A 12,565-nucleotide genomic window follows, 5' to 3' on the forward strand; every position below is an offset into this window, starting at 1 on the left:
CCTACGAGTTTTGATTCATTCACTGCACCATTTGGTAACTGAATAAACTGTGGTGCTCAGGGACATGATTTAGCAGAGGGTTGTTAGAGTTATGGTAACACGGTTAGGTTGTGGTTGGCCTGGATTCTCTTTAAGGTCTTTTCCAACCTGAGCAATTCTAGGATTCCATGATAATATACTTCCTGGAAGAGTACATGTACAAAGTATTATGTAAGTATGTAAAACTACATTACTGATTTATTAGAAAATTTGGATATGGAAGTATTTCCATTAGTAATTTCAAAGAAAATTAAGATAGGGTAATTAGGAACAACAAATGTGAAATCCCAGTCTTGTCAAACAATTTAAAATCACTTGATTAGAAACAGGACCATGTTACAAAACTGGGATTGGCACTACTGACGTGACAGAAATGAAAAAAATGTTTTCTCATTTCTAATTGAAACTTGTATTTAGTGATGGAAGTACTTTCTGAATAAAGTGTAAAGTAGTATTTAATTCCTAAATACAAGATGGAAAAAACAACTGTCATTTAAGAAGATGAATTGTTTTTAAGGAGACTGACATAGTAAGGGATGCTGCACTGAGATGCTCTCAAGATGTTCACATGCACAGCTAACTTTGACATGACACTTGATCAAGTGATTAGGTGATGATAACACAATGAAATGAAGGCTTGACAAGGATGAGAAGCTTTTATATAAATCACAAGCCAGTAATTGATCTCAGGAAACCCATCTGCTAGGAAGTTTGAGTTTATCCCAACACTTAAGAAGAGAGTGAAACATGTCATATTCATGGATTCACTGCTGTACTCTCATTAAGGACACAGGTAACTGAAATTACCCTATACAGGGATTGGGCTAAATGCACACACGTATAGTTATCACATTCTCAGGTAAGTGATAATTTACTTATGTGCACATCTGAACTTAAAACGTGCCTGCTTCAAAAATAAATCATAGAACACCACCAGTTGTAAAGGATCCATAAGGATTACAGTGCTCAGGGACATGATTTAGCAGTGGGTTATTAGAGTTAGGGTAGTATGGGAAGGTTGAGGTTGGACTCTGTGATCTTGGAGGTCTTTTCCAACCTGAGCAATTCTATGATTCTATGATGATAGAGTCCCACACCCATTCAATTAACCTTTCATACAAGTGAATCAAGTCAGAAGACACGTATTTATCTGAACTGACCCAACTTTGGTTACTGACAAAGAAATTGTCAAAATCTTGAAACAAATGCCAATAATGTTTCTTGCCTTTACATTTGTTCAAAAGTGTACATTCACTGTTCACTGTCATAATTTGCTTTTCCCAAATAGTCAACAGCTATAGAAAATCTTCTGAATATATGTTGGTAATACACCTGCAGACAGAACAAAGCAGTTATATTTATTACCTTTTATTTCTTTGGTAAACTTTACCCTTTGGGAATCTGTCAGAGGTTTTTGTTGTTCTTCAATGCTTTTGAAATCCAAAACTTCACATACAAACTCAATAACTGGCTGTGCTTTGTAAAATGCAGTCGCCGACACTGCAGACGAAAACATTAAAATTGTATTACAAAAAAACAGAGGAATAAGTTTTGAAATAAATACAACTGAACGATTGAATTTTTGCCTCTCCATTGAAAGAGAGAGAAAAAAAAAAAAAAGAGAGAATTGTATAAAACCCACCATCAATGTTTAACATCATTTTCCATAAGGAAGGTCTGACTGATTGATGGAATCCAAACCAAACCTCTCTGCCACCACCTAATGGATTTGAGCACCCCTCAGATGCTGTAAAAAACGATCGCCCCACTGGAGTATATCTGAAAGAGAAGGTAAATCCACATCATAAATTAAAGCAGAAGGTATAAAATACTTATATTAGTTATGACTTTATTGATGCCTATTCAAAAGCACAGAAACATCAGTTTCCGTGCTATAAACAAGCTATAAACAACACCATAAATAATAACTTCTCCCCTTATTTCTGCATGGCTTACCCTGAAATCCATGGAAACACTGTTTTGCTAAACGAGTCACCTAGCAAGCATTGCTGAAGCATCTTTCAACTGCATCAGAATGATTGCACTGGTAATTCAGTACTACACATTTAATATCAAGCATCAAAACCCGTGCTAATGTGTTTCTCTGAATAAAAACGTGTGAATCGTTTGTCTCTCAGCTGTTTTGTTTACTGTAAAAGCTAATTGATTCTTTTCCTGAATATGAGAATAAAGTCAATGCAATACAAGGCTATTTAAATATATTTGCATAAACTTCTCATTCCTTTAAAATGAGAAAGTTCAGTAAAGAAATTTGTTCTTTATTTTCCAACTGCATTTAATTTGAACAGTGGTCTTAAGCAAGTTGTTTCATGGCAGCAGATTTAAAGAAACACTGTTTTGACTACAAATACCATGTATGCTGCTTGGACAAAGCCGTTTTAAAGCATTTCTCCTCTATAAAAACTGCTGTACTAAGTGCCACCAATGTCTCTCTTGCCTGATAATACAGAAAATCAGCAATTAACACATGCTGAAGGAACACAGGAATAGGAACTTTTGAGCCATACTTATGTGCTATCTCCCAGCCTCCAATTACTGCCAACTCAGGAGCTTCCTTCTCAGAAGGATACAGAGAGATGGAATATAGCTGAGGTACCAGGGCACCCCAGCTCTGAGACTACACAAATGTAGAATGATTTTCAGTAATTTTCAGTGCAAAAAGGGACTTTATCAAATGAGAAGCCTCAGAGCTGGATATCACATCATAGAACCGCGTGGGTTGGAAGGGACCAAAAGCTCAGTTCCCATATCCCCATCCAACCTGGCCCTGATGGCCAGGATGGAACACCCACACCTACTCCGGGCAACCTGTTCCAGTGCCTCACCACCCTCTGAGTAACGAATTTCCTCCTGACATTTAATCTAAATCTCCTCTCTTTTCACTTAAAACCACTGTCTGATAAACAGAGAAGTGCCATGTTACCTCGCCTGGCTCCATGACCTACCAGGTAGCTATTATTTGGTACAGCTGTTCAAGCACATCCAGCCCAAAGTAGCTGCCCAAGCATTTCAGATAATAAGGCAAATTTCCTCAGCAATACCAGTGTCTTCTGCTCACCTCATGGAAGGCAAGTGCCTCATCACAACATCCAGTGCTTGGATGGTTTCAAACGGGACACTTGGCAGCCGGCCAGAAAGAGCATCATGCAATGCCTGCAAACTCACACAGGACATCCACTTTATGGCCACCTTAAATATTCTGTCCTTCCCTTCCCCTGGCAACGTGACCTCCAACTCCACCTGCAACAATGACAAACAACAAACCAAGATGATTCTTTCTGTTTGGAGAGGAAAATGAGAGGGGACAATGAATTGCTCTGAATAATGCTGTACAGCCTGGGAAAAGATAGAGCAATGATGAAGAAACAGCAGATATTATGTACAGCCTGTCAACAGCTACATTTTTCTACAGGTGTATTTCAGCTAACTGGTATGCTTCCCAGGTTGGCATTCTAACACTGATTTCTCATCTTTCTTAGAAGATAAGGTCTGAGAATAATTCTTAACCCAACTGGAAGTTGGTCTAGTCTGATATCACAAAAACTGAGGCAGTGACTATGAGAAATAACATCATCAGAACGTCCCTTGCGTTGGATGTAAACAAAAGCATTGCATTTTCCTGCCCCGAGTGTACTGCTTCAATTCAAAAGACACCCACTTAGCAGACAAACTGTAATTAGAGTGCTATTGAAAACAATATATGGTAGCAGCAGGCTAATATATGCAGTCATCTGCCCTCTTGCAGCAGTTAGCTTCTTCAGTCCAAAAAGCAAAGATAAAACAAATACAAGCAGCTTCTCCATAAGCCAGCAACCAAGTTGACAATTTATAGTGGACAGTCCAAATTAATACTGCAGTCCTATCTTTCCCTTACAACCAACATTATTCACCACAGCAGCTGTGCAGAGGAAGGAGCCATGTGGCCGTGGGAGAGCAATGGAAAGTGGAGTCTGGAACAGCAGGACCTGTAGATGGCCCAGAATGTTTATTCTGCCAAAAAGGTCATGCAAATGAAGGTGTAGGTTGTCAGCTGATGCTGGTTGGAAGCTTTCTACAAAGCCTCTTTTTGCTTATTTGGCTTTTTCCCTCCCCTTGGTCTCAACTTACAAAGCTCCTTAACCACAATGGTATGGAAAAAAGATAAAGAACTGATCTATTTGTGGTGCTGTATCCACATCCCTGATAAACACAGGACTGGAGAATCTCTATGACGATTACTGGACTGCAAGCCAATGTCCGACCCTCTCCCCGAACCCCACATCCAATTCATACCTTGAGCCCTAAGTTTTAAAGTGGATGATCCATAACGTGAACTACTTTACTCATTTCTTGGTAATAAAACCCTAACACACAGGTAGGCTCAGCCATCTTAGACAAATCTACCAGTTACCAGAGCAATATCTGGGCCATGCTACATTTAGCTTAGATGTCACAAAGAATTTACAGTAACTTGTCCCACTTTTAACTGTTGGCTTTTAAGCCTCTTCAAAACCAAATTAGTCACTGATACTGCTCAAATACATAAGTTTTAATCCAACTTTCCAGGTTGTCTTCCTTTTATATCTCACCTGAGTGAAACGCTTCTGAAGAGCTGAAAAAATAATCCTAAAGATACATTAGGAGACTGCTCCCATCTACGTACCTTGACTGCGTCCTCTACTCTTTTTGTATGAGTAAAAATTGAGAAAATATTTTGTTTTAATACTTATATAGTCCATAATTGATCTGAAACGTATAAAGAAATGAAGGAGTGACAGAATGAAAATTAGCTATAAGGAAGGAATTACAACAGGTATGAAAGGGTGAGCAGAAAAGATGAAAATGTGTTTGTACGAGTTCAAATAGAAGCAGGATAACAGCAAGGCCAAAAAAAGAAAGAACAACTACCACTGACAAGAGATGAAGACAGAGGATGTTAATTAAGTTAAAGAGCAAAAGGAAAAAGGTGCTGACAAATTGGTTTTAGCCTCCTGATTAGCATCAGTTCTTCCTCTACTGGCTTATATTGCAAGTAAATGAAGTTTTTCTCCTACTTAGATTAAAGACCATCTATTAATCATTGTATGATCATGAATCTTTTCAATATGATCCCAAGTGTAGCAAAATTGCTATATTTGTTATGTACAGAACAGCCAAAAAACCCCCAAGAAACTTAATCTAATTACTCTGGAGGAAAGTGTTAATACCTACAAGCTTTATAATGGTTTAAACCATGCTTAAACCAATTAAGCTCCATGAAAAAAGAAATTCCCTCATTAAGCTAAATTTCCCCACACTTGATTTAAACCAGTTGAGGTTTTTCTGTATAAGTTTTTTCCTCCAGGGTAATAACTTCAGTTGCCTTGGCATACAGATATTAAAGTTCTGTTGTGGATGGGAAAAAGGGAAGAATCTGAAAGTCTATCAGAAGTGAGAGCCAGATACACAGATGAAATCACAGATTCACAGAATGGCCCAGGTTGGAAGGGGCCTCAAGGATCATGAAGCTCCAACCCCCATGACACATGCAGGGCCTCCACATTTAATACTAGACCAGGCTGCCCAGGGCCCCATCCAGACTTTTGTGATGGCAATAAGATCACAAGACCCTAAGAAAAGTGGAATCTAAAGGCAGCAGCAAATTTACACATAAAAAAGAACATACAAACCAATTTCTATCAGTTATTAGAAAGGCTCTGCAAATATTACACTGGGATCTCCAATCAGAAACTCTTCTGAAGTTTTCTCTTTAAAACTTACTTTATCTCTTCCAATGGGAAGTGGCATAGCTGTATAAAGGTTTTTTCTTCCATCGAACACTGGCTTGCGATCCCCAAAAATCTGTGTTTTAAAGTGCTGAACCATATGCTCCACTATTTCTCTGAAAAATACAAAAAAGAGTACATTAATTCAACTTTTTTACTTTTGATGTTACATAGCAGATGAATACCAATATTCATGAGTAGAAGCATTAGGAAAATTAAAAGGTTGTCTCCTGCCAGGCATTAAAGCTGAGATTTGTTTGATCTGAATTAGAGCAATCTTTTCACAGACTAAACCACTTTCTGAACGCAGCTGTTGTTAGCTTTTTCAGATGCCTTCCTGTCTGCTGTGATTTAACACAAGTGGCAAACTGAAAGATTGTGCTATCTCACGGTCACAACAGAAGGAGCATGGTATTGTCTGGGTCTCCTGCTTCCCAACCCTACAGTACTTCTGTATGGAGCCAAAGCTCAGCAGACTGAGCAGCTTTCCAAATACGACTACCCAAGCTTTCAGCCTCAGCCTTCCCCCAGCACAACATTCCTGTGATGACAGTGATACATAAAATTTCTGTGTGGTGCTAAGACAGATTACTTAAGTGCAAGTTTTTCCACAAAAGCAACAAAACTAGCATTCACAGAGATCCAAATGTATTAGAAATGCATATCCGTCCATTAAAGCACAGCTGGAAATACGTGCTGTTTGTATGAATGATGTAACTAGTCCCAAAGCACTTGTCTAACCACAGTGCTTCCACGCTGATCATACAAACCAGTCCACCAGCCAGATGAGTGGCTTGTTGAAGTAACAGCACCCTTTGATGCCAAAGGCCTTTAGTCCAAATGTCCCAAACAGACATGCTTCAGGCTACGTGTCTCATACAGCTGGAAATCTCAAATCCAGCAGTGGTTTGCAATATGCTGCCTAGAAGATAGTTAACATATATATGGCTCAAGGGCAAAACAGCCCAAAGAAGTTGAGCTGACACAGGAAGGAAAGCTACAGGATGCTGTTTCTTCTGTACCACTGCCAACTAGCTCAGTGAGGCTGCAGATGACTATTTTACTCACCATGATTTAGAAAGATAATTAGCTGAATTAGTTGCTATAGCAACATAAAACTCTGAGAAGAAACTTCAAGCTCATTCAAGCATTGTAGAGAGTGAAGGCTGTTTGAGCTGACAATTTGCTGCATCTCACAGCTTTAAGATTAGATAGGTTTCTTTTAATGGTCCCATCTCAGCTTCTGAGAAATATGAATGAAACTTAATCCAGCAGCTTCTGCTTCAGGTCTGCAGTATCTGACTGAACAAGTGCCAATTTCAAGGATAGAAGGGAGATATTTTTTACCCTTGTTTCGAGCAATGGAAAATCCATTCTCTTACTGAGCAAGATTTGATTGCAAATTGCTCTGCATGAAAATGAACGCTTCTGTTTAATTAGGATTTTCACACTTGGAACTCTGTTTAATGATGGTGTTTCTCAGCTGTGGTTTGAGGCATTTCAATGAAAAGTGGAACTATTTTCTCAATTTGAAGTTAAAAGAAGAGTGATTTACTGGCATTCTAGCCCTTGTGGACTACTGCACAGAGACCACACGTGCATGCAAGAACACAAGAGATCCCAGGTCACTTAAGAGGCTAGTGACACACTGGAACAGGTTGCCCAAGGAGGTTGTGGATGCCCCTTCCCTGGAGGCATTCAAGGCCAGGCTGGATGTGGCTCTGGACAGCCTGGTCCACTTGGCGACCCTGCACATAGCAGGGGGTTTGAAACTAGGTGATCATTGTGGTCCTTTCAATCCAGGCCATTCTATGATGATTCTATGATGACAATTCCAGGTGGAGTTCATTTTGAGCCATGTACAAGTCCCAGCAACCCTCACAAATTAAACCAAGGACACTGACAGCACAGAACCAATCCCACATTGCCCATTCTCAACATCTACCAAAAGAGATCTGGACTTCCTGCAACATGAAAAAAACTGAGCCTAACTGCATAGGTTTGGCACAGCAGCCCAGCTATCTCAGCTCAGTATTCCAGTCCTGCTCCAGCTCTTGTTTATGGCGTATCCAACTGTACAGTCCAAGCCATAGGTAGTCCAAAAATAAACTGAAGAATGAAGCCAGCACAGATGAGGGAATAGTGTAAATGGAATTAAAAGCTCAACCTTTTCTAGATGTTAAAACACAAAATAATGATAAAAGCTACTGATTGTAGGTATGTAGCTGAGTTACATAACTAAAACACTAGAGACTCTAATCTAGATGAACAAATGAATTTTAGCTCTGGACTGTACCTGCACCCTACAAAATCCTACATATGCATATATAAACATGTGCACAGACACAGGTATACATGCAGGACTGAAAGGCCACAGCAAGCAAAGCACCAGGCACTGACAAGTGCATGTACACCTAAAGGGTAGCAAAAGCACAAGCAAGTGCTCAAGGAAGAAGAAATGAAACATAAACTTCATTAAATGAATCCAATTTGTATTCTTCCCACACTATACAGAGAAACGTGCACAGTTGAATGCATTCATTACACCCTTGCTTACTGCAAAAGGCACTGAACCATGCAGATTTATATCTCCTCTGATACCACAACACAAGGAATAGCTAACCTAACAAAGGAGATCGGGTCTGAAGCTGTCAGTGGGGCAACAACTCATTACAGAGTATAACCTGCTTTATCAGCCAGGAAAATTGCTTTACAATTACTTTATAATTATGTTCTCTACAATTCCTTGGAAACTGATTCCCCACCACTAAAGGTAGGGATGAGAGAAGAAAGCACACACACACACTGGACTACAAAGAGGAGATCACTGAGAACAGCAGCACACACCACAAACACATACCAGCTGCACAGCACTGCACCATCCAGAGGGGCTAAGGAGCATAGAAATCTGCAACATACAGCAGCATGCATGCTGTCAACACTGGAGCAGGAAGCAAGGATAACCAGTGATAGTGAAAGCAAAGCTCTCATGGCTTTCTCTATGAAAATCTGAACTACAGTGCAGTGGGAATGCATTGTGCAATCAACAGGGCTGCTTCAGGCAAGAAGAGAATTTAGCTTGATGCACGTACAACATCTGCTTTTAAAACTAAGCCCAATTCTCAACTGGTTTAAAGGTTTTAAATAGCCTTAGAAAAGAGAAAAAAAACAGAGCAGCAAAGTATAGCAATGCTGCTTTATGGAAATACCATTACTAGCAGACTTGTTAGTGTAACAGTTGATAATGCACTCCAGTTTGTTAATTGACGTCAAGAAAACCGTGGCTTTCAGGTGACTTTTTGGACTCTACACTTTTGTTCTTAACTGCATAATCCACCCATGTGGACCTTTTTTTAATATGGAAAGTTTTTGCTGTTGAATATATAAACAAACCATTACGATACTCCACAGTCAAGATGTGTAGGTAGTTATAATGATGACACTTGTGGTTTCGACTTAGTGCCAAGTCTTGTTCTCAGTTTCACTTCTGGCAACACCACTCTTTTTCAAGTTAATGAGGTTGCCACACTGTGACTAATAGGGCACACATGCAAAATACAGGACCTAATTGCTTATTTCCTTTGCCAGCTGATCCATGCTTTCATCTCCCTATCTGTTTCAGGAGCATATCTTTCCCTTTTATAGAATCTACTGATGAAGGATAATTTCTTACCTAATTCAGTCCTTCCACGATCCTCTCCCAGCAGCACAAACAAATGGGTTTTACCTCCCCTTTTAAGTAGGTGAAGGCAGGAAAACAAGCTGGCAACACCAGTTCCCTGCTGAAGGGCTTGCCAGCCAATTACACTCTGATATTTAAACAAGCAATACCAAGAATATTACTTATCAAGTTGGTTTACACTGATCTAACCTCTCTATTGAATTAATACAGAGGCTTTAATCAGAAGTTGACAAGTTCGTCAAAATAAGGGACCATCAGCACTGAATCTTTGGGCTGGGACCAACATTGTTGGAGAAAGAGTGTGGGGTGACCTCATTGCAGCCTTCCAGTACATAAAGGGAGCCTACAAACAGGAGGGGAATCAACTCCTTCAAAGGGTAGATAACAGAAGGCCAAGGAGAAATGGTTTGAAGTTCAAGGAGGGAAGATTTAGGTTGGGTACCGGGGGAAGTTCTTTACTACGAGAGTGGTGAGGTACTGGAACAGGCTGCCCAGAGAGGCTGTGGATGCCCCGTCCCTGGAGGTGTTCAAGGCCAGGTTGGATGGGACCCTGGGCAGCCTGGTCTAGTACTAAATGTGAAGGTTGGTGGCCTTGCATGCAGCAGTGGTGTTGGAGCTTGATGATGCTTGAGGCCCCTGCCAACGCAAGCTCTTCTATGATTCTATGATTAAAAAGTCTGAGGAACACTGCTTGTTGACGGGTATGGAAAGTTGGAAGCTATCAGTACAATGAATAAAAACAGATGCATCTTCTGAACTGTCAGTGAAAACAGGCACGTGGCTCCACAATTTTCAAATGAAAACCAGAATCTAAGCAAACTCTGGAAAAAAGCAAAGCACTGGATTACCTGTTAACTCTTCTTGGACATTTTTCTGGCTTTATATCCAACTCATAATGGTAGATATCTATTTTAGGAATGTCCATTTCAAAGAAGTTGGCCTGCAGTTTGATTGTTCTCCCAGAAGTCCCAAAATCTGGGCGAGGAGGAGGTTTGAAGGCATATCCCTGTACTGGTGGTGGCAATGGTGGAGGAGGTGCAAGCACTGAAAAGAGAGAAAGCACAAATTAGCCTGAATTCACCTGACTTGAACAAATTCACAGACATTATCCAACAAAGTGGGGGATGTTCAAACTGGTAACAAAGAAAATCTGCTATCAGGAGTCCATTCATTTCCTCTCTTCTTCCAATGTTGGTTTACTGTTTGCTCTGTTTCCTAGTCCTCACCATTGATTAGAATCTTAAAAATAGTAAGATTTTCCCATACAACGAGACAGCTGGGCAGGATTTTGAGATGCTAAGCAGGCACTGGTGGAAAATCAAGAACAAAGCACCATTTATGAAGAGTCCCAGTTTCAAAACAGATACTGATACGAACTGTGGATTGACATTGAGAATATTACTGTTGTTTTTTTTTTTTAATTGTTCTATGTTGTTATTTTTATTAATAAAGCAGTTCTTGGGCTTTTCCTTCATTTGGTTTGTTTGGGTCAGATCTTGTCCTCCAAATGCATTCAGAGGCATACACTCCTTTAACACCACATTACTGAAGTCCAATAAACATTGCCATTAAAAACTGTGACTCTCCAACAGCAACCTGAAAGATCCATTCTAAATTCTTGTTCCACAAGACCTGTGTTTCTACAGTGGTGGTGGTGCTGTCCCATCATTCCCACAGCTTCTATTTTCTGCTCCTGGCACTTGGACTATTCGTTTCTTTTCATCCACACTTGTATCTTGGTGGCATTATGATCTGCCTTACCACTGCTACCTGTCCAACTACTATGCACCCACGTTAAGCATTTCCCTTGCCCATGCCATTATGCTCTCTAACGCTGCTGTACTCACCACCACATCCTGATTTCTCTGCCCTTTCTTTTGCTGTAGAGACTGTAACTGACATCTATCTACTCCTTAAGTTGGGATTGCTTGTTACTTCTCACAGAGATATAATGAAGCTCAGCTTACAAATATTCAAGGAAGAACACTGGAGCTTGGTAAGTTCCATTGGAGCTTAGTGACAAATGGTAAATAAGCAAATTATGGAGATAACATGAAAAATGCAAATTCCTGGGGAAAGATATGGAACAATTCACACACACAGCAGAGAACAGAACCAGGCACTTCAAAAATAACAACCAGCAATATCAGCTACTTTCACTTTTAAACTACATCTGTTTTAAATGTTCCAATTAAAGTTACTTCTGGCTCAACACACTGAGCAAACTTATATAGGGCAGGGCGGTGCTTGGAAGAGATAAGCACTGTTTATTAAACAGCAGCACTGACCTGATAAGCAGTCAGCCCATATTTCTGTGGCACGAAGCAGATACACATGCATTAGCTACAGGACTGATGGCTGTACCTATGTGCACCTTACATGTGGCACTGAGGAACATGGCCTGCTGGGCACGATGGTGATGGGTCAGTGGTTGGACTACATCATGACCTTAGTGGTCCTTACCAACCGTACCCATTCTATATGGGAATGCTTCTCTATGGGGTGTTGCAGAGGATACAGATATACTCTACCCATGGAAAGCTGCCACAGCTCACCCACCAGAGCCCAAAGGGCTGCCCCTGCTGGCCTTCCAAACACACCGCTGTGGTTTTTTTGCTCCATTCCTGGTTTTCAGAGACTCCTTTGAAAACACACACAGTACCTTCAGACAGTACTCTGAAAGTCTACATGCACTGGATTTTACATTTAAAGTGCTGTCAAGGGGAGAATGAAGTAGATGAAAGACAAGTACACCGAAACACCCTTGTGATATGCATCAGAAACTCCTTGTTCATTTGCTACATGACAACGTGAATAATAAAAATGTTTCAGCCTTGATATGATGACTGAAGCCATCAAGAAAACACAGAGCTCTATTTGCATGGTTTGAAGTAAGGTGCACTGCATACTCAGTAATGAGGTGCCAGTATAATGTCTTCAGGCTCCTCTGGAACTGAGAGCTAACAGATTTCCTACCAGAATTCATTCAATTTACAATAGATCAAGTGTTCAAAGTTAGCACTCTTAAGAACGGTCATTTCTACCAAAGTAGAAACTGGGGAAAATCCAGGTATTAGAA

General features: G+C 40.3%; 1 protein-coding gene across 4 annotated transcripts in view; it reads right to left on the reverse strand.

Annotated features, from left to right (window-relative positions):
• Positions 1-12,565, reverse strand: part of AGO2 (argonaute RISC catalytic component 2) — a 47,577-nt gene that overhangs the window by 21,354 nt on the left and 13,658 nt on the right. For 3 of the 4 annotated variants that reach the window (XM_031591263.2, XM_090138054.1, XM_031591265.2), the window contains exons 2-6: positions 10,335-10,530; positions 5,800-5,920; positions 3,119-3,303; positions 1,682-1,818; positions 1,405-1,539 (exon numbers count right to left, since the gene is read on the reverse strand). In XM_031591263.2, the coding sequence (XP_031447123.2) occupies positions 1,405-1,539; positions 1,682-1,818; positions 3,119-3,303; positions 5,800-5,920; positions 10,335-10,530 (774 nt within the window). The remainder of the gene's footprint in view (positions 1-1,404; positions 1,540-1,681; positions 1,819-3,118; positions 3,304-5,799; positions 5,921-10,334; positions 10,531-12,565) is intronic. The other variant, XM_031591264.2, reaches the window with a different exon arrangement.

The sequence above is a fragment of the Phasianus colchicus genome, chromosome 3 (assembly GCF_987193195.1).
Source record: "Phasianus colchicus chromosome 3, bPhaCol1.hap1.1, whole genome shotgun sequence".
In the NCBI taxonomy this organism is placed as follows: Eukaryota; Metazoa; Chordata; class Aves; order Galliformes; family Phasianidae; genus Phasianus; species Phasianus colchicus.